Source organism: Hyla sarda, chromosome 12, assembly GCF_029499605.1.
Source record: "Hyla sarda isolate aHylSar1 chromosome 12, aHylSar1.hap1, whole genome shotgun sequence".
In the NCBI taxonomy this organism is placed as follows: Eukaryota; Metazoa; Chordata; class Amphibia; order Anura; family Hylidae; genus Hyla; species Hyla sarda.
Genome location: NC_079200.1, coordinates 56,379,988 through 56,400,511, shown reverse-complemented (window position 1 = coordinate 56,400,511; position 20,524 = coordinate 56,379,988). Strand labels below are relative to the sequence as shown.

At 43.7% G+C, this 20,524-nt stretch overlaps 1 protein-coding gene across 9 annotated transcripts in view; it reads left to right on the top strand.

Annotated features, from left to right (window-relative positions):
* The window catches only part of SYCP2 (synaptonemal complex protein 2), a 266,941-nt gene that overhangs the window by 199,064 nt on the left and 47,353 nt on the right, over positions 1 to 20,524 (top strand). For all 9 annotated transcript variants that reach the window (XM_056548745.1, XM_056548746.1, XM_056548744.1 and 6 more), the window contains 3 exons: positions 2,470 to 2,644; positions 5,812 to 6,077; positions 6,193 to 6,339. In XM_056548745.1, coding sequence (XP_056404720.1) covers positions 2,470 to 2,644; positions 5,812 to 6,077; positions 6,193 to 6,339 — 588 coding nt within the window. The remainder of the gene's footprint in view (positions 1 to 2,469; positions 2,645 to 5,811; positions 6,078 to 6,192; positions 6,340 to 20,524) is intronic.

Here is a 20,524-nt window from a genome sequence, read left to right as displayed (position 1 = left end):
CTCTTCTGCTTACACTGATCCGTGCTATGCCCTATGCATAGCACTGAACAGTATTAGCAATCGAATGATTGCTATAAGTAGTCCCCTATGGGGACTATTAAAGTGTAAAAATAAAAGTAAAAATAAATAAAAGTAAAACAAATCAGAAAAATCCCCTCCCCCAATAAAAATGTAAATTGTCCCATTTCACCCCCAAAAAGTGTAAAAACATATTTGGTATCGCCGCATGCGTAAATATTCGAACTATTAAAATATAGTCAAGAACAAGAAGGAGGTCCAGCGCAGCTTCTCACAGATATGCGGCTTTATTGTATCATGCAAATAACGCACAGGACATACGCGAAGGGTGACGCGTTTCGGACGGTGGCACCCGACCTTATTCATACAAAGGTAAGAACATTAGAAAGAAAATATAATGTTAATTATGGCGAACAGCGTGAACGTAAAAAAATATATATTTATAAAGTCCAAAATTGCAGCTTTTTTTATAACATTTTATTCCAAAAATGTTTTTATAGAAAATGTATTCAAAGTTTTATATATGTAAATATGTTATCAATAAAAAAGTACAGATTACGGTGCAAAACATTAGCCCTCATACCGCCGCTTATACGAAAAAATGAAAAAGTTATAGGTCTTCAAAATAGAGGGATTTTAAACGTACTAATTTGTAAAAAAAAAAAAAAAGTTTGCGATTTTTTTTTTTTAGCGCAACAGTAATAGAAAAGTATGTAATCATGGCTATCATTTTAATCGTATTGACCCAAAGAATAAAGAACACATTTCATTTTTACCGTAAATTGTACAGAGTGAAAACGAAACTTTCCTAAATTTGCTAAATTGCGGTTTTCTATTTAATTTTCCCACACAAATATAGTATTTTTTTGGCTGCGCCATACATTTTATGGTAAAGGGAGTGATGGCATTACAATGGTCAACTGGTTGCGCAAAAAACAAGCCCTCATACTAGTCTGTGGATGAAAATATAAAAGAGTTATGATTTTTTTGAAGGCGAGGAGGATAAAACAAAACCGTAAAACTAAAATTGTCCTTAAGGCCAAAAGGGGCTGAGTCCTTAAGGAGTTAATGAGAAAAACATGGGGTAAAAATTGAAAAAAAAACTATAAAAACTGCATCATGCAGGAATAAAGAGAGTGGGAAGTTTTTTTTATGTGTTTTTTTTTAGGCGGAACAAAAGCTCAACCAAAATTTGTTAGTACCCTTATTTTGAAGCATGATAGGAGCGCTTTACATTTTAAAATACACCTACAGGTAGTAAGTACACTGTATAAACATTGTAGATACACATTTTTAGGATACAAAAACCACCTTGACCTTGTTTAAAAGCCAATTTGACATGCAAAATCTTGCACATTTTGATGGGATAAATAGTGCCGCACGCAGTGCCGTTGTTCCTATCAGAAGGTACAAAATCTGTGACAGAGGCTCATTACAGATGTGAACAACGCCTTAACTTGTTTGCATTTTGTTGTTCATCATTTTTAGGCACAAACTTTATAGCCCAACATATAAAATAATGCACATACATATTGAGCTTTTTGTAAATGATTAAAGCTAAACTGTCTTTTTTATCCTTTTAGTATTCTCATAAAAGATTACATAAATGGTAAAATTGCCATTATAAACACTTTGTTTTTATTTCATGTTTTTTTATGCTTTGCAATGTACATGTTAGTGAGTGATCAATCTAATGAGCATCGTCAGCACCTACTGGATTATAAACACACAAATATATATCAACATAACATTGTAATGCATCCTTATTGTGCTAAGATCGCCATCTGGTGGAATTGCTCAAGCCTTACATACCAGATAGCAAAACAAATGCAACTCCCATTCTACCCTGACAGTGGTGGGATAGAAGAGTTTTATAATTTTACAACAGCTGGAGGATTACAGGTTGGGGAATTCTGGTATAGACAGTAATGTTGTTGTATTTTAGAAAAGAAAAGAAATGTTGGAAGTGAGCTTAGAGGTACAATTAGTAAAATCCATCGGCTACAGTTTTTTTTGCAGAAATTTATGCAATTGAAAATCAGTTCCATTTCTCTGAATGGGGATATTTCAAATTGATATGACCTTTGCAGAAATTTATGTAACATGGGCTGCCACATGGAAATTCACCCTTGTACAGGAATTGAGCCAATTTACGGATAGTCAGTGCCTTAGGAAAGATAAGTCCGCACTCCACAATACTACTTACTGTGCTGTGTAAATATCAGAAGAGACAGAGAGGATAACACATCCTCATGAAGTGCTGAAGTTATATTTGCTAAGTGAAGGGGTGGCATTTTAATATGGCTACAGGTAGCATATTGCTCCCTATTATCCATGCAGAAGTTCTGTGTATAAAATCCACAGGATTTACAGTAGTAGCAAAGTGGATGAGATTTAAAAGATCTTTTTTTATATACATGTTTCCTAATATTTTCTTTTCTTTTTTGTCAGCAAGGATTATTGACAACTATGCAAAAAATGAAGAATGTGGAGTATCCCAGCCCATCAAAAATGCATAAAAAGTTATCTAAAATGGGAGAGGAAACAGTCAGTAATACAGTATCTGTGTTTAAGATGCCTCCATCACCTGCCTGTTCAAGCCCTGGATCAGTTGATCAGATAAGATGTGAGTAATAGAGATTCAGAAAATGTAAACAATATATAGTACAATGCATTCAGCAAAAACATAAATACACGTCTGTAGATGGAGGAGGTGGTAGTCAGGATATCTTACCCTCAAACAAGACAAAATGGCAAATCTGTAGCAGACCCCTCTAGTTAGAGACTTAGCTGTTAATTACAGGCTTACCACAATATCTGAAAACAAACCATGATGTTTGATCTTGTTGGCTTATAAGGCATAAGGCCTTGTTCACTCTATTGTGCTACATGTGAACTGTGAACTATTTTCATGATCTATTATGGTTTATTAGTTGTTCAGCCAATTTTCAGAGTTCACATAAATATATCAATTATCACTATGTCTATATGCAACTCCAGTCCCCATCAGCCTGTGTAGTGCAGTACACTTCTGTTTCCTTCAGCTCCTGTGTCAGGTTGTCAGACTCCGTGTGACAGGTCAGACTGCAACAGTTGCAGGATGTGGAAGATCATGTGTGCTGGGCCTAATCTTCCCTACACTGGCTGATGAGGGCATGTAGGATGTCACTGGACAACCAGGAAGTATGCTGTTCTCCTTCTCTGAGGCCACAAGACACAGGAAGAGGGTAATAGACCTTGTAAGAAAAGAAAATGTGTGTGTGTATATATATATATATATATCACTAAATACTCGGTGTTGCCCGGTTTGTCCTTCCTAATTCTTGTTGGGGAGGAAAATAAACAAAGGAGGAAGCTTTTGACTTCATATCCCATCCTCATATATTGTTGTCATATCCCGTCCTCTTATCTCGACCTCCTATCTCGACCTCCTATCTCGACCTCCTATCTCGACCTCCTATCCCGACCTCCTATCCCGACCTCCTATCCCGGCCCTCCTATCCCGGCCCTCCTATTCCAGCCCTCCTATCCCGGCCCTCCTATCCCGTCCTCCTATCCCGACCTCCTATCCCAACCTCCTATCCCGTCCTCATATCCCAAACTGTAATATGTGTACCAGGTATTGAAATATCTCCAGCCATACGGAAGTTAAGTGGGAACATACATTTTCAATTGATTTGCATGGGACTTTAAACAAAAACCCCGACACTCACAAATGGGGGTAGTTAAGGGTTAAATTACCCTATATTTTAAGTGGACATATAAGTAACCTGTGACCAAGTATTATCATAATATGTCCAGCCATTTGGAAGTTATGCAGTAACATATATTTCCCATTGACTTGTATGGGACTTTAAACATAAACCCCGCCCCTGGCAAAGGGGGGTGAGTAAGGGTTAAATTACCTATCCATGTGTGCCAAGTTTCATGTTAATATCTTTAGCTGTTTGGATGTGATGCTGAAACATACACACACATACATACACACACACGTTGAGTTTTATATATATATATATGTATATATTATAGAGCTTAACTCTCAGCCTTCGCAAAACTCTGTCTCTTGCCTAACCCACAAACGTTCTCTCTTTCTCAAAATAAAATACATCCCTTACACACGGAACATCTCTGATCTGGTCTGACCCCCTCCCCTCATTAACTCCCACCACCCTTCAGGATATAGAACGCACATTAACTTTCTCCCTATTCTAACTTTCAAACAATCTTCTTTAAAGGGGTTCTCCGTTGCTTACACATCTTATCCCCTATCCAAAGGATAGGGGATAAGATGCCTGATTGCGGGAGTCCCGCCGCTGGGGACCCCCGGGATCTTGCACACGGCACCCCGTTTGTAATCAGTCCGACGACCACAAGGCCGGCGGCGTGTGACGTCACGCTCCGCCCCTCAATGCAAGCCTATGGGAGGGGGCGTGGTAGCTGTCACGCCCCCTCCCGTAGGCTTGCATTGAGGGGAGGAGCGTGACGTCACACTGGGGCAGAGGTGTGACGTCACACGCTGCCAGCCTTGTGGTCGTCGGTAATCAGACCCGGAGCGAACACGCTCTGGGGACTGATTACAAACGGGGTGCCGTGTGCAAGCTCCCTGGGGTCTCCAGCGGCGGGACTCCCGCGATCAGGCATCTTATCCCCTATCCTTTGGATAGGGGATAAGATGTCTAAAGCACCGGAGAACCCCTTTAATATTGTTATCCGATAAATAAATAAATAAATAAAAATAATCATCCAATTAATCGATTTTAAAAATATTCGTTAGTTGCAATCCTACTCTTTAGACACTATAGCGCCATGCACGACCAAGGGGTGTAGCTTTCAGAAAAGTAGGTGTGGCTTTCATTTGAAGAAGAGAGGGTGTGACTTAAAGGGGTACTCTGGTGGAAAACAATTGTTTTCAAATCAACTGGTGCCAGAGAGTTAAACAGATTTGTAAATTATTTATATTAAAAAATCTTAATCCATCCAGTACTTATGAGCTGCTGTACTGTATGTTCCAGAGAAAGTTGAGTTGTTCTTTTCTGTCTGACCACAGTGCTCTCTGCTGCCACCACTGTCCATGTCAGGAACTGTCCAGAGCAGGAGAGGTTTGCTATGGTGATTTGCTCCTACACTGGACAGTTCCTGATATGGACAGAGGTGTCAGCAGAGAGACTGGAAAGAACAACTCAACTTCCTCTGGAACATACAGCAGTAAGTAATTTACAAATCTGTTTAACTTTCTAGAATTAGTGAAAATTGTCTTCCACCGGAGTACCCCGGAGTGCCACTCTTTAGCACAGATTTTTGGTATAAAACTAAGTCTACTAATAGAAGGTGCAAACTCAGACTACACAGTCTAATAATTTGTAAATTGCATAAATCACTGGAAAAATCTGACACATTCTTAGACTGTCTAAACTAAGTTCCCCAGTGTCCCCCAGTGTCTGTTTGGCTTCTGCAAGGTTAGTATAGAACATACTTTTCTTTAAACATTTGTTTTTTTTGCCTTTACAGTAGTAGTATAGGTCGCAGCCTCCTATCACAGGTTTATATTAGGAGATATATACGTCAAACAGAGCGTCAGAATGTGACATGAACAGAGTTGAATTATGTAATTAAGTAAATCTAAAAGAGGGTATTAGTGTGATATGGTGATGGTGTCGGAAAGCTTCAGACAATCCAAATGTTTCATTTCATACAAAAGTTATCCATATGTTGGTATCTTCGAAAAAGTTTTCCACTGACGTTAAGCTAATGAATTGAGGTCATTCTTGTCATATAAACATTTTTATGTTTCAGCTGAACAATATGAGTCAGATCCAGAATTACCAACCAGGCATTCAACTACTGCTCATTCATCCCCCTCACTATCTGCCTCACCACTAGAAAAACAGACTCCAAAAGAATCTATGAACATTTCACTAGACCTTAAAAAAGTCAACAAGCAGTGGACTGAATTGAGTGACAAGTCTGCATCAAAACAGTTCACGCACAAGACTGTAAAACTCGATGTAGGCATGGCTGTTCAGGAACAGTTATCTCCAGCTTATAGCCCTTTAACACAGGTACACATTGCATGATTGTCACAAAAATCTGCTACCAAAATAGGTTATTCTAAAGCATTTACATAGCACATATGTTATGAAGAGGAAGACATTGATGTTGATCCCTCTGTTATAGGATGTAGGAATTTTGGATTACTCTACTGTAAGTGGATTAAATGTTCTAGAGGTAACAGGAAATGAGTACAATGACCAGAATGGGAAGATTTGCTCACCTGTGACAAAAACAAGAAAAACGGGGGTGCATACTTTTAAAAAGAAAACGGTAAGTGCCTTCACACGGGTATGGTGAAGTTCATGCATTCATTTTCCTTTCTTAAAACCGAGATTGGATCAAAAGATGTAAGGCATATAAAACATTCCATTCATGGTGTAGGCTAAAATAAACTGCTTGCACAACCTCACCGGCTGATTTCACATGAGCGTGAATTTTTGTAACCAGAAAAAAGACACAGGGGGAGATTTATCAAAACCTGTCCAGAGGAAAAGTTGCTGAGTTGCCCATAGCAGCCAATCAGATCACTTCTTTCATTTTTCAGAGACCTTTTCAAAAATGAAAGAAGAGATCTGATTGGTTGCTATGGGCAGCTCAGCAACTTTTCCTCTAGACAAGTTTTCATAAATCTCCCCCATATAGCCCTTATATGACTCAAAACACAGGTCATGTATCATTTTTATACACCTGGTAATAAATTCTGTCCAATTATAAAATGCTGTGAGTTCTAGGAGATAAGCATCACTACTTACCATACAGTACACACCGGTGCATAGCACACCTCTGTGTTCTGTATTTCTATGTTCCGCACTTCTGTCAGTTTAATGACAGAAGTACCTTCTTCTGAGCTAGGCAGAGATAGGCAGACTGTGTTTCCACTTTGCATTATAAACATGCCCCCCTTTTTATTGACTTGTGTGTTTTTTTTTTATCACTATTTAGCCTAGACAGACAGATATAAAACAAACAGTAGCAGCCTGGCCTTACCAGGGTGGCCAGGGATATTTATGTTGGCCCCTTCTAGGCCAAATAATGGCAGTCTGCTACCTCCCAGTCCCAGAGAATCATTTTTTAGCTTTCCAAGCCTAACAGTACCCGGCTTTTCCCAGTAACCCTGCTATCACTGAGGATAGCCCTTTTACAGGCTAATCCTAAACCCCAGATTAGTAATGGACAATGTATATTATATAGCTCCACTACTACTCCTGTTAAGTGATAATAAAAAAAAAAACACCACCACTGAAAACAATTACAAGTTCACCCCTAATTAGCCAGTTTATTAACAAAAAAAAACAAAAAACTGGTTGGTTATTGACGTAGTCCATTGAACCCAACGTAGTCCTCTGCATGCAGAAATCTGAAAGTGCATCTTGGTGGCCAGAAAATGCTTTGCATCTCAAAGATTGTTGCTTAGTGTTTGGCCCCCAAGGGGTTAAGTAGCAGAGCCCAGTTGTTATTGTTATTATTCAAAGATTGGGTGCTCAGCCCAAGCTGCACCCAATCTTTAAAATCAATTCTTTATTTTTCTAAATCTTGAATATACTATTTAAAATGGGGTAGTATTCCCAAAGAACACAACTATGCTAAAATCGTCGCTAGAACGAAACGTCGGGGAGGCTGTATTACTTTTAGTAGTGTCACTGTCTGCTTATACATTCTCAATTAAGAATTGGGAGCGATTATCCCCATAGTAATAAGCAGTGTACACATTTTGGCACTGATGGGCTTACCCTCCACTCCTCCAAACTCAGCAGCAATGCTGGCAGCACTTATAAGTCTATTTTCAAAGACAAGCTCTTAATATGACGCTAAGCATGTGCACTCAACTTCTTTGTTCGACCATGGCGAGGCCTGTTCTGAGTGGAAGCTGTCCTGTGAAATCGCTGCATTCTCTTGCCCACCGTGCTGCAGCTCAGTTTAAGGGTCTTGGCAATCTTCTTCTAACCTAGGCCATCTTTATGTAGAGCAACAACTCTACATACTCAACAAATTTTTTTTTCTTGAGATCCTTAGAGTTCTTTGTCATGAGGTGCCATGTTAAACTTCCAGATAACACCAAATCTAAGACACCTGCTCCCCATTCACACCTGAGACCTTGTAACACATGACACCGGCTAGGGAATAAGGCTAACTGGGCCCAATTTGGAAATTTTCACTTAGGGGTGTACTTACTGATGCTGAGTTATTTTGAGGGCACACAACTTTAAACATTTTTATACAGGCTGTGCACTCACTACTTTACATTGTAGCTGAGTGTCATTTCTTTAGTGTTTTCACATGAGAAGAATATAATAAAATATCAACAAAAATATGATCACTTATGTGATATACTGTATTCATGAAAAACATTTTTCATAACCAGACAGATACAAACAGTAGCAGCCTGGCGTTACCAGCATGTCCAGGACCATTTATTTTGCTCCCTTCTAGGCTAAATAATGACAGTCTGCTACCTCCTAGTCCCAGAGAATAATTTTTTAATCCCTCCAGGCCTGACGGTAATTGGCTCTTCCCAGTATCCCTGGTATTGGGGTAAAATAGGAGGTTAGCCCTTTTAAGGGCTAATCTTAAACCCCAGATTAGTAATGGACAGCGTATATCGTAAAGCTCCATTTACTTCTCCTGTAAAGGGATTAAAAAAAAAACACCAGTGAAGAAATTACAATAAATTCACCCCTAATTAACCAGTTTATTAACAATAAAAACAAAATACTGGTTTATGACATAGTCCACTGCAGCCAACGTAGTCCTCTGCATGCAGAAAGTGCATCTTAGTGGGCAGAAAGTGCTGTGCATCGCAAAAATTGTTGCTTAGTGTCTGGCCCCAAGGGGTTAAGTAGTGATGCCCAGTTGCTACTTAACCCCTTCCTGGCTGAGCAAGAGCCTCCTGCTCAGCCCAAGCTACACCCAATCTTTATTGATACTTTGGGTTGTGTCTGTGTCTGCTCCCTGGGGGCTTTTGCTTCAACTTTATGGATGCTCTCTATAAATAATCACCGTGCACAGTGAGTACTGCTGGAAGTAGTGGTTCTCCCCTGCTCTGGACTGCTTCTACCGTCTATCCCCCTGGGTACACGTTTGCCTGTCTCGGTGTGACTGCCATTGGCCTGTTCCTCTGGAGTTATCTTTTGGCACTTGCTCTTCTGGTGGACTGCTGGGACCTGTGGTGCTGTTGTTTTTACTTATATACTACTGCTGCCTTGGAGGGCTCATCTGGCTATTTCATCCTGCTCCCTCTCCTTCTTGCCGCTGACCCTGTGTTGTTGCTATGGGAGGCTCCCGAGGCAAATCCAAAAAATCCAAGCTGCCCGCTGAGGCCATCAGGCAGTCCTCAGATGAAGATGTGTCCTCTGTTGATGGTCAGTCTCAGTCTGGCAGGCCGTCCAGGCAAGAGTCCTGTGCTCCTACTCTGCTGGTCTCCAAGGTTTCGGCTCATGCTGCTAAAGCCCTTAGCCAATTTACCAGGCCCCCAGGTGCCCTCGCTGTCCCTTCTCCTGAATGTCCTCAGTATAATGCAGAGTCTGTGGGTGCAAAGTTTACTGCGCTTCTTGCAGCTTTCAGTTCCTGTCAGACGCTGATGGTCTCTAAGGTGGATGAACTCCGTCAATATTTTGTGATCCTCTGTCATGAAACGCAAAAGCTGAGGGAGCGTACGGGTGAAGTGGAGCGCAGGAGGATACCCTGAGACCTATTCCGGAGCAGGTTGCTTCAGCGCAGAGTCAAATCTATCTTTAGGGGCAGATGATATGGAGGATCTGTTCTTCCTGTAGATACCTTTTCACCATATTTCATGGTGGAGCGGATGCATAGGGTGCCGGCTCGGCCACCTCTCCCGGGTGGTCCTCCTTGCCCATTCCTTGCCAAGCTGCTACATCTCCGTAACCAGGATGCTATCCTGCGGGCTGTCCCTCTCAAAGGGAGGGTGCGCTACAATGACAGTAGAGTGGCCTTCTATCCAGACTTTTCTGTGGAACTACGCAAGCAGAGGACCAAATTCACCGAAATCAGTCTCCGGCTCCGCACCAAGTTATATAGTTATGCCATGCTGTTGCTGGCTCGACTGAGAGTGGTGGATGGTGCCTCCATGCGATTCTTTACTTCCCCTGAGGACGCTCTACAGTGGGTCGATACGGCCCCTCCAGTTGCTCCTCCGGACTGATTTGGCTCCTGACTGCTGCTACCTTCCTCCCCTTGCATAGTTAGGTAGCTAGGGAGTTAGCTTTTCCTGGTGGTAGGGACCTCCTTAAGAAAACTGACTGTCCTTTGCATTGTTAGTGTCCTCCTAGCGGGGGGGGGGGGGGGGGGGGGAATTGTAAGGTTTAGCTTATGTTCCTGCTGTAGCTCATATTTGGTTTAGTTTGGGGTATAGGTCTGCACATTTCCCTAGTGTTAGACAGGGTTTTGTTGGGAATGTTATTTTTTTGCTGCTGTTTTTGGTGTTTGTGTCCAGTTTGTCAGTGAGAGTGTGATGTGTGTGTGGTCTGTGTGTCCTGGAGCTCATTCCACATTTCCGTTTGCCCCTCTTCTTGTTATAGGTGTCTTAAATGCTGTTCCAGATCCTGCATTCAATCGTACCAGTGCCATGGACTGTGGCTCCTCCGGGCTTAATACCTGGAGTCTGGCGTTGAACCTTGCGGACATCTGGCACTGGAAGTAACCGTCCGACCCAGTATTCTCCTTTTACTCCTTGGTGCATAAGTTGTTTTCCCGGATTGATGTTGCATTTGCCTCAGCGGATCTTCTGCCTGTGGTGAGTGCTATCTCTCACACCAGTAGGGGGATCTCAGACCATTCAGCTATAGTCCTTTCTCTTTCTTTGTGTCCCCGTCCCTCCTCCAAGGTCTGGCGCATGCACCCGGAGTGGATCCAGGATGAGGTAGTGGCTGAAGCCTTAGCAGTGGGGCATAGTAGTTTCTGGGAGCATATTGGCTTTCATCCTGATAAGCTAGTTCAGTGAGACACGTATAAGGCTACTGTGAGAGGAGCCTTTATGTTTCGTGTAGCAGGTCAGAGGACTGTGTATGCGGCTAAGGAACGGACGTTGCAGATTGAAATAGGGGTACTAGAAGCGGCGGTGGTGCGGGATCCCTCCCCCACTGCAGAGCAGGCTTGGGCTAAGGCTCTACAGAAGGCACGGGTTCAAAAGAAATTGGTAGATCAGGAGGCGGCCCCCTTTGAGTTTGGGCATAAGAATGGGAAACTGTTAGCATATTTGTCTAAAGAGAGCCATCCTGTAGTTTCTATTCCCTGTATTCGGGGGTCCGATAGGGTGTTGGAAACAGGCCCGCTAGCAATTAATGATATCTTTTGGGAATTTTATAGTGCCCTTCATTCTTTGCAGTCTGCGGGTGTATCTAATGAGCTACTACCCTTTTTGCGGGGTTTGTCGCTTACCCCCTTGACAATGGCTCAGTCCTCGGCCTTAGATGCCCCTTTCTCAGCGGAGGAGGTTGGCTTGGCTATTAGTACTCTACCTGTGGGGAAGACTCCTGGCTTAGATGGTATGGTGGGAGACTGGCACATGATGAACGAGGAGCGGCTGGTCCCTATTTTGCTGAATCTCTACCGTGTGGCCTCCAAATCAGGGCATGTTCCAGATTCTATGAGGGAGGCGTTGATTGTAGTTCTTCCCAACCAAGGTAATGATCTGACTATGCTGGACTTCTATCGCCCAATTTCTCTACTTAATATGGATATCAAAATCCTGGCAAAAATTCTGGCTAATCGGCTTAAGGGGGTCATTACTTCTTTTGTTCATCCTGACCAGACTGGGTTCAGGCCAGGCAGGGCTATTGATATTCATGTGAAAAGGCTTCAGCTCAATATTGCTGTGTCAGAGGGGGATGTCTCTCCTGATTATGTTGTTAGTCTCGATATCCATAAAGCTTTTGACTTAGTGGAATGGCAATATCTCTGGTGCCTGCTGGTTGTTCTTTTGTTTGGTTCCCAATTTAGTGCCTGGGTATGATTACTATATGATAGTCCTAGGGCCCAGATTCATATGCGACAGGGTTGCCCGTTATCCCCCTTTGTTGTTTGGCCGTGGTCAATGGCTCCACCGCTAAAACATTCGGGCCTCTCCTTCTATTTATGGCTTGCGTAGGGGACCCTTGGAGGAGAAGGTTTCTATGTATGCAGATGATACCCGGGTTTATCTGATGTGGAGGGTTCTTTGATGGCGTTGTTTTGCCTCCTTGACTGGTTTGGCTCCTTTTCCGGCCTGCAGGTCAACTGGGCGAAGTCATCCTTGATGCCTCTCTCTAGAGTGACAAGTCTTCAACCTTCTCTTCCAAATGGTCTCCAGGTAGTTGCTCAGTTCCGGTATCTGGTTCTGGAAGTTTCTGCATGTTTAAGTGATTTTTAGGCCCTCAATTTAGAACCGATTGTGGCTTCCACTGAGGTCCAGTTGTTGGGATGGTCTTTTTTTACCCTTGTCATTGTCGGGTAGAGTTAATATCTATCTTTCTAAATTTTCTAAATCTATCTTTCTAAATTTCTGTATGTCTTCCACCTATCGCCTCTGATTCCTCCTAAGCTCCTTCTTTGTGAGATTGAATGGTGCACTGAGATCCTTCTACTGGCAGGACAAGCCTCCAAGACTGGGTCAGGCGTTACTCCAGGCACCGAAGCAGCAGGGTGGCTTAGTGGCTCTTAACATGCACAATTATTTTCTAGCATCTCAGCTGGTGTAAGCGGCCTGGTGGTTCGATCTGAACCTCTCTAATGTGACTACGGCTTTGGCTGGGGCCATCATGGGTTCGTATGACACTTTTACTAATGAACTGTATAGATATACTCCCTCTTCTCCGTTGTTGGCTCCTATTAAAACTGTGGCTGCGGTTTGGGCGGTGGTCTCTGGGCATTTTCCACAGCCGTTTCTCCTAGAGCATGTCTGTGGGGGAACCCTCACCTGGAGTAAGAGGCGGCTGGGTTTTGGAGTGATCATGGAGTCAAATTTGCTATGCACCTGTTTGGGGAGAATTAATCCTTCCCCTCCTTTGCGGCTATGCGTGACTGTTTTAATGTCCTTCAAAGTGCCCATTTCCGGTATCTACAGCTGAGACATGCGCAGTTTGGCTCCTTGGATGTTGCACCGGCCATTTCTGAGGTGGAGTTGCTCCTGAGTGCCACCGACCTCACCAAGCCTATAACACAGGCATATGCCTTGCTCCAGTTTGGGGGTCCAGACCCATTTGCCCGGGCTTATCTAAAGTGGGTGGAGGACATGCCTGATCTCTCAGAGGAGCAGTGGAAAGAGGTTACATTGACATACTATGCCATGGTGGTTAGCACCCGAGATTTGCTTATTCAGTCGAGATTTATTCTTCGTCTCTATTATACCCATTTCGTGTTGGTGTTTCCCCTTCGGATGTATGTTTTCGTCGTCTGCTTAATAGAGGATCGTTTTTACATGTGGTGTGGAGTGTTTCTTGTGGTGGTCCCTTTTGGAGAAAAGTGATGCAATTTCTGGCGGATCATCTGGAGTTCCCATTTGTGCTGAGCCCTGAGGTCTGTTTGCTGGGTCTAACCAATGGCTTGGAGTCGGGTTCTCCTAGGCATCTTCTTATCCGGTTTCTCCTGTTCTGTGCCCGCAAAGTTGTGATTATGGCCTAGAAGCATACTTTGCATCCTCCCATTAATATGGTCAATAAATATGTTCCGTTGTATAGGACTCTTTACATAAGTCGCAAGTGCCCAAAGAAATTTGACAGTTTGGATGCCCTGGTTGATTTTGGGAGAATCAGTGGTCCCTTCAGAACCTATTGGATCCCCTCAGTAGGCGTGGGTGGTTGTAGAGTTTCTGCTGGACGTGGGAGGATGCTCTGGGTTGTATGGATGATGTGTGTTCGTCATAGTCGGTCACTTCTGCTCCATTGGCTCACGTCTGGCCCAGTTGCTGTGTTATGCTGCTGTTATGCTCCCTTAGGGGAGTTCATGGTTACCCTACTGTTACTTATGTACGGTCCTGATTGTTCCTGTTGTAGTCGGGCATGCATAGTTTTCTCTGGAGTGTTAATGTATTGTTTTTGTGTTTGAAAATGCCTTAAATAAACACTTAAAAAAATAAAAATAAATTACAGTGTGGGCTGTTAATGAAAAGGTAATTACAATCACAAAGTGAGGTGTAGAATTAGGTGTAGATAGTGTATTAATAATAGATGGAGTGCACTTTAAATGGGCACTGTCACTTAAAATTTCCACCGATCAGATGAACGAGTCGTGAGAAGTCCATGCTCAGCATGTATTCTCCCAGCTTTGTCACGTTATCAAGACACGCTTTTAGTTTGAATAGTTTTTATTAAGTTTCAAGTTTTACAAAGTTAGCCGGGTGTACCCAGCGTAAGCCGCAAAGTTTACATAACCAGTCAAAACAAAGAAATAAACTCGGTGTACATACAAGTTGGCAATACATAGAAGAAGCATATTTGACTATGACAGTATGACAATCTTAGTTTCTTTTTTTTTTTTTTTTAACATCGCATTGCTGTTTTAAAATGGGACGATAACTATGGTATAGTCATGGCAGTTCAATGGCCTGATTAAAACTTCCGTGAGTGTGTGGGGGAGGGGGGGGTGGTGCAGGAGCATTGTATAGAGCAAAAGGGTTAAACACCCACATAGTGTGTAGAGCGGAGCCAGCAGCTCCACCTAGATAGGAAAGCTTGGTGAGTGTCGTTACCTAATGATAGCGTTTTCTCGTAGGCACAGGTAAGGTTAATTGCTGCTGGCAATTCGTCAGAGGCGGGTATTTCGGCAGATTTCCATTTCCGGAGTAACACCGTTTTGGCAATGACACATATCATGCAGATTAGTGCTCTAAATTTTGTTGGTAAATCATTAACTCCTATCAGAAGAAGTACTAGTTGTGGTGACCATGGAATCGGGTAAGAGAGGGTCTCCGTCAGCAAGGACCCACAAGTTGTCCAATACGTTTGAATCATAGGACAGGACCATAAGGTGTGGAGTAGCGTGCCTTTACAGTCGCAGCCCCTCCAGCATTTATGTGAGACAGAAGGATACATAAGTGCCAGTTTGTCCGGTGTATAATACCATCGCAATATGGTTTTCATAACTGATTCTATATGTGATGAGCATTTTAGGTGTATTCTTATCATTTTGAAAGAACCTCGCCAGTCCTCCGGTGTGAAGATTCTGTTTAGGTCCCGTTCCCAACTTCTAAGGAGATGAGATTTGGTGAATTGTACAGAATGTGTTAACTGATTATAAAAGATTTTTAAGCCTTTTTGGGAGCCCGAGATCTGTAGAAGGGCTAACTTATTTTGGTGAGATCCCGATGGCACAAGCCCCTGTAATAAGTGGCGTATCTGCAGGTATTTATAGAATTCGGTTGAGAGTAGCGAGTATTGATTACTGATATCTTGAAAGGGTAATAGGACCCCCTGTGGCATAATATCTTTCACAAAACCCACCCCTTTCGCAGTCCAGCCACTCAGGTTAGTGTGGGGAAGTAATGTCTGTATCAAAGTAAATGGTAGTTGGGAAGTATGGGGTGTAGATTCCGAGCCAGTGATTTTATGAAAAGTTGACCAGGCTGTAAGAGAGGCTAGAACCACTGGGCCCAGCCCCTCCGGTGTGGGGATAGTCCAAAAGGGGATGAGTAATAAGTCTCGTAGGGAAAAGGGGGCAGCTAACGTTTGTTCCAAGTTGATCCATGGAATGTTACTGTCCATATTCCACCAATTATAGAGCATGGAAACTAAAGTGGCTAAATAATACAATTTCAAATCTGGGAGAGCCAAACCTCCTGAGTCCCTGTCCATGGTCAATATGTGGCGGGCTATCCTAGGTTTCTTATATCCCCAAAGAAATTTTGTAAGGATTGAGTTAGCTTTGACAAAGAAGATGTCCGGGACCGGGATAGGCAAGGTACGATATATATATAAAAATTTGGGAAGAAGAAACATCTTAAAAGTCGCTATTTTACCAATCCACGATATTTCGTGCTTGGAAAAAGTCTGTAGGGACTCCTGCACATCCGACAGAAGGGACCCATAGTTCAATTTGTACATTAAGGATTGGGAGTTAGCTAATTTGGTGCCGAGATATTGGATATCTTTTTCACGCCAGTCAAAGTTATAGAGTGTTTTTAATGTGTTGACCACTGGCAATGGCATATTCACCGGCAAGGCCTGAGTTTTTGAGGCATTTAAGTGGTAGTATGATAGTGCACCATAGGAGGAAATTAACTCCATCACAGCTGCTAGAGATATCTCAGGGTTGGTTAGTGAAAGGAAAACGTCGTCCGCGTATAATGAGATGGTGTGAGTGGTGTTACCTATTTTAACTCCAGAAATGCGTGGATCTTCTCTTATGGCTTGTGCCAGTGGCTCCATAGCAAGCACAAATATTAAGGGAGACAGGGGGCATCCCTGTCTAGTTCCGTTTGTGAGAACAAATTCATCCGATAGAGCTCCATTTACAAATGTCCTGGCAGTAGGGTTATGGTAGAGAGCCCTAATGGCCGTAATAATAGGACCCTCAAATGCCATGCGGTGGAGTACGGAGAAGGCAAACGACCATCTAAGGCGGTCGAACGCCTTCTCCGCATCAAGTGCCAGTGCCAGCATGGCAAGTTTGTGTGTCGCTACATGGTGGAAAACTCCCAACATCCTTCTTGTATTGAAGTACGTCTGTCTATGGGGAACAAAACCGGCCTGATCTATGTGTATAAGAAGGGGCAAGAGTTTAGCAATTCGAGTGGCTAGGATTTTAGCAAAAATTTTTATGTCCTGGTTTAGTAAGGATATAGGCCTGAAGTTTTGGGGAACATCGGGTGATTTACCGGGTTTGGGAAGGGTTATTATAAGGGCTTGAGAATTTTCTTTGGGGAAAGATCCCCTGGTCATAGCTGAGTGGAAGAAATTTCTAAGATGGGGGGTCAATATTTTTCTGAAGTGTTTATAGTAGTGGTTGGCAAAGCCATCAGGGCCCGGGGCCTTATCTCGGGGTAGCATTTTAATTGTGGTGTCCACCTCTTCCAAGGTGATAGGTGCATTCAGTGCTTGTAAATGGGAGGGCGTTAGGGTAGGTAGTTTTAAAGAGGACAGGAATGAGGTGATGTCAGTCGCTAAGGACGGGGAGGTAGGGATAGAGTCATTCAAATTGTATAAATGGGAATAATATGAACTGAAGCCGTTTGCGATGTCCGTCGGCGTGTAAAGTTTTTGTTTCGTAAAGGGGTGGAAGAGATATGGAATTCTGCTTTTTACATGTTGGGACTTAAGACGGGCCGCCAATAGCTTACCCGCTTTATTATTCTGCGAATAGTAAAGAGCCCTAGTTTTCCTGTAAGCTTTTTCATATGAGGACAGCATCAGTCCTCGAAGCTCTAACCTCAAATCTTTGATATTAGTAGCCAGTGACGGAGAGGGATGGTCCTTATTTTGGGCCTCCAACTGTCGGATGTTGTGCAGGAGCTCTGAAAGCCGTTTGTCTTTATTTTTCTTTGCAATCGCACCTTGCTTAATAAATGAACCCCGTATGCATGCCTTATGGGCATTCCAGAGAGTCCCCGGGTCTGGGGTAGATGGTGTGTTAAACCCAAAAAACTCAAGAAGGTCTGTCTCAATAAAGCTACAATGGGTAGGGTGGGATAGTAAGAAAGGATTACTCCTCCAAAGATATGTAGGGGCTGTGGTCACGCATTCCGTTAGGGACAGGGTAATAGCAGCGTGGTCCGACCATTTGATAACGTCAATGGTCGTGCTCTGTATTTGGGGTAGTAATGTGCGGTCCACTAAGAAGAAGTCTAATCGTGAGTATACGTTGTGCGCCCCTGAGTGAAAAGTGTAATCACGTTCATCCCCGTGTTGTATCCGCCATACATCATATAGCTCTTCCTTCCACAGGGTATCTGCCAATGCAATGGGGTGTCTCGTAGGGGGAGAGGTCGTGTCTATTGCTGGGTCTACTGTTAAGTTATAGTCTCCGCACATCACCAAGTGTCCCTGACGCACCGATCGGATTTTCTTTAACAACCTTCTAAGAAAGGGTAATTGCGTAGAGTTAGGGGCATACAGGGAAACTACGGTGTAGGTAACATTATTAAACGAACCAATCAATATACAGTAACGGCCCAAGGGGTCTGGGTGGGTACTAATTAAGGAGAAAGCCACTGTATTTTTAATGGCTATCGCCACACCTCGGGTCTTGGTGACGTGATGAGCCTGGTATATATGTGGAAATGTCCTGCAGGATAATCTAAATGCATCTTGACATAGCAAGTGAGTCTCTTGGAGACAGAGAACATCGCACTTCAATGTTTTAGCTTCCCTCCAGAGGTGGGAACGCCTCATAGGACTATTAAGGCCATTGACATTCAAGCTGGCAAATAGCAGCACCATGGTACAATAACAGAAACAACATTATCAATTTCACGTAGGCAAAATCAGCGTAACGGAACAGAGCGCCTCCCAGCGAGGGCGTCTGTTTCTTTAGTGGAACAGCAATGAGTGATAAGGAACAGTCAGGACATACACCGACAAACAAACAAGAAAACAAACAAACAGAACATAAACACATAATGCACAACCGATGCATTAAAGGATACTTGAGCAAGGAACTATAGACCAAAGTCTATCAGCAACCGGGGGGTAACTGTCCGTATTGCAGCCTAGGTCTTCCTGCAGGCGGAGATAGCCGAGTCTCCTCCAAGCAACACGCTGTGTGAAGACGTTCTATGGAGTAGTCCAGCACTCATCGGGCAACAGTCCATTCATCTTGCAGCTTGGGTCGCTGTTTAGCGGGCTGGGAATGAATAGGTACCTTCCATAATTGGAGAACACGCTGCCCCTCTTCTATGGAGCGTATAATATGGAGTTCATTGTTGTAGTGTACCATAAGGCGCACTGGGAAACCCCACTTGTAGGGGATCTTTGCTTGCCTCAGAGCAGAAGTAATAGGAGCAAGATCTCTACGCAGCTGCAAAGTGACAGCCGAGAGGTCGGCGTACAGTTGAATCCCATGATAGGGAGCTGGTAATCCCCCATTTTTTCTTGAGAAGGACATCAGTGCTTCTTTAATCCTAAAGAAATGTATTCTGGCCAGTATATCTCGCGGTACTGAGTCAGACAGATGTTTAGGGCGGGGGACTCTGTGAGCCCGGTCCACTTCCAGGTCGCCCACGGAGCAGTCCGGCAAAGTGGTTTTAATTAAAGATTGAACATAGGTAGGGATATCTCTTGGCAAAACAGTCTCAGGCACCCCTCTCAGCTTGATGTTATTTCTTCTTCCCCTATCTTCGAGGTCTGCCATCTTTGCCTTTAGAAAGGTGACCTCATCCTCCAATAAGTTTTGAGCATCAATCAGAGAGTTATGAGAGTCAGCAAAGTCTTTAAATTTCCCCTCTAAGTGGTCAACCCTTCCTCCAAGTCCTGCTATTTCTGAGCGGATAGGGTTAATCAACTCCTGCATGGCTGTTAACATGGAGTGATTTTGGAGTAGGAGCATGTCTTTCATGGCCGTATCAGTCAGGGGGATATCTGAGACCGGCAGTGTCATTAAAGTCGGCCTGTCTGGATCATCTGTGGTCTCAGAGCGAGAGGAGCTGTGCTTGCACTCCAGGTATAGTCCCTGCTTAAGCGGGCTATGGGAGGAGGGAGCTGTGGAGGGGCGCTGCGGGGGAGCGAGAGAGGACCTGTCTCCACTTACTACTAGGTCTGCTACGTTGGGCGATGCCGGCGGGCACTGTTGTTCATTGCGGCCGGGGGAGCGAGATTCTCCAGTGATGTCCTCCGGAAAGGATGGAACTGAGGTGGATCTGCGGAGAGTCTGAGTCTCAGTGTGGCGCGGCGATCCGGGGGATGATGAACAGTCAGGAGACGCGCCGCGGCCCCTGCGGCGGCCATCTTGGGGAGTCTCCACACGCTTAGTAAAATAGAATTTTGACAGCTTAGCATGCTGTGAGGACTTCGTTCTTGTGGTAGGCATATTGAGGGAGTGTTCCGACACCCAAGAGTGGTAAATTCAGCTGGCTGGACGCAGTAAAAGTCGCTTTAGGCAGCGTAGAAGCAGGAGCTCAGCACTCACGCATGCATTCAGCTAGGCAGCCAGACCACGCCATCAAGACACGCTTTTAATGTAAGTCTATGGAGCTTGTCTCAGCCACGTGACACCAAGCAAGGAGAGGAGTGTGTGGCCACACAGTCTTCTTCCAGATTGTTCTCCTGATCGCAGGAGGTCTGAACACTCAAACCCCTGCCGATCAAAACTTTTGACATGTCGCTAGGACATTGTAATGCGCTTGGTCAATGTCAGAATGAAGCAGAGACATGAGTCTCCATTTTGACATCGGGTCAGCCATTAAAAACTTAAGGGATTGTAAGCTAAGATTCTTGCAATATACCTTTAAGTCATCAAATGTTCAATAATCACATGATTAAATGCACCCAAGACCACTTTATCACAATGTTTTGGTTTAATTATGTGGAAAGCT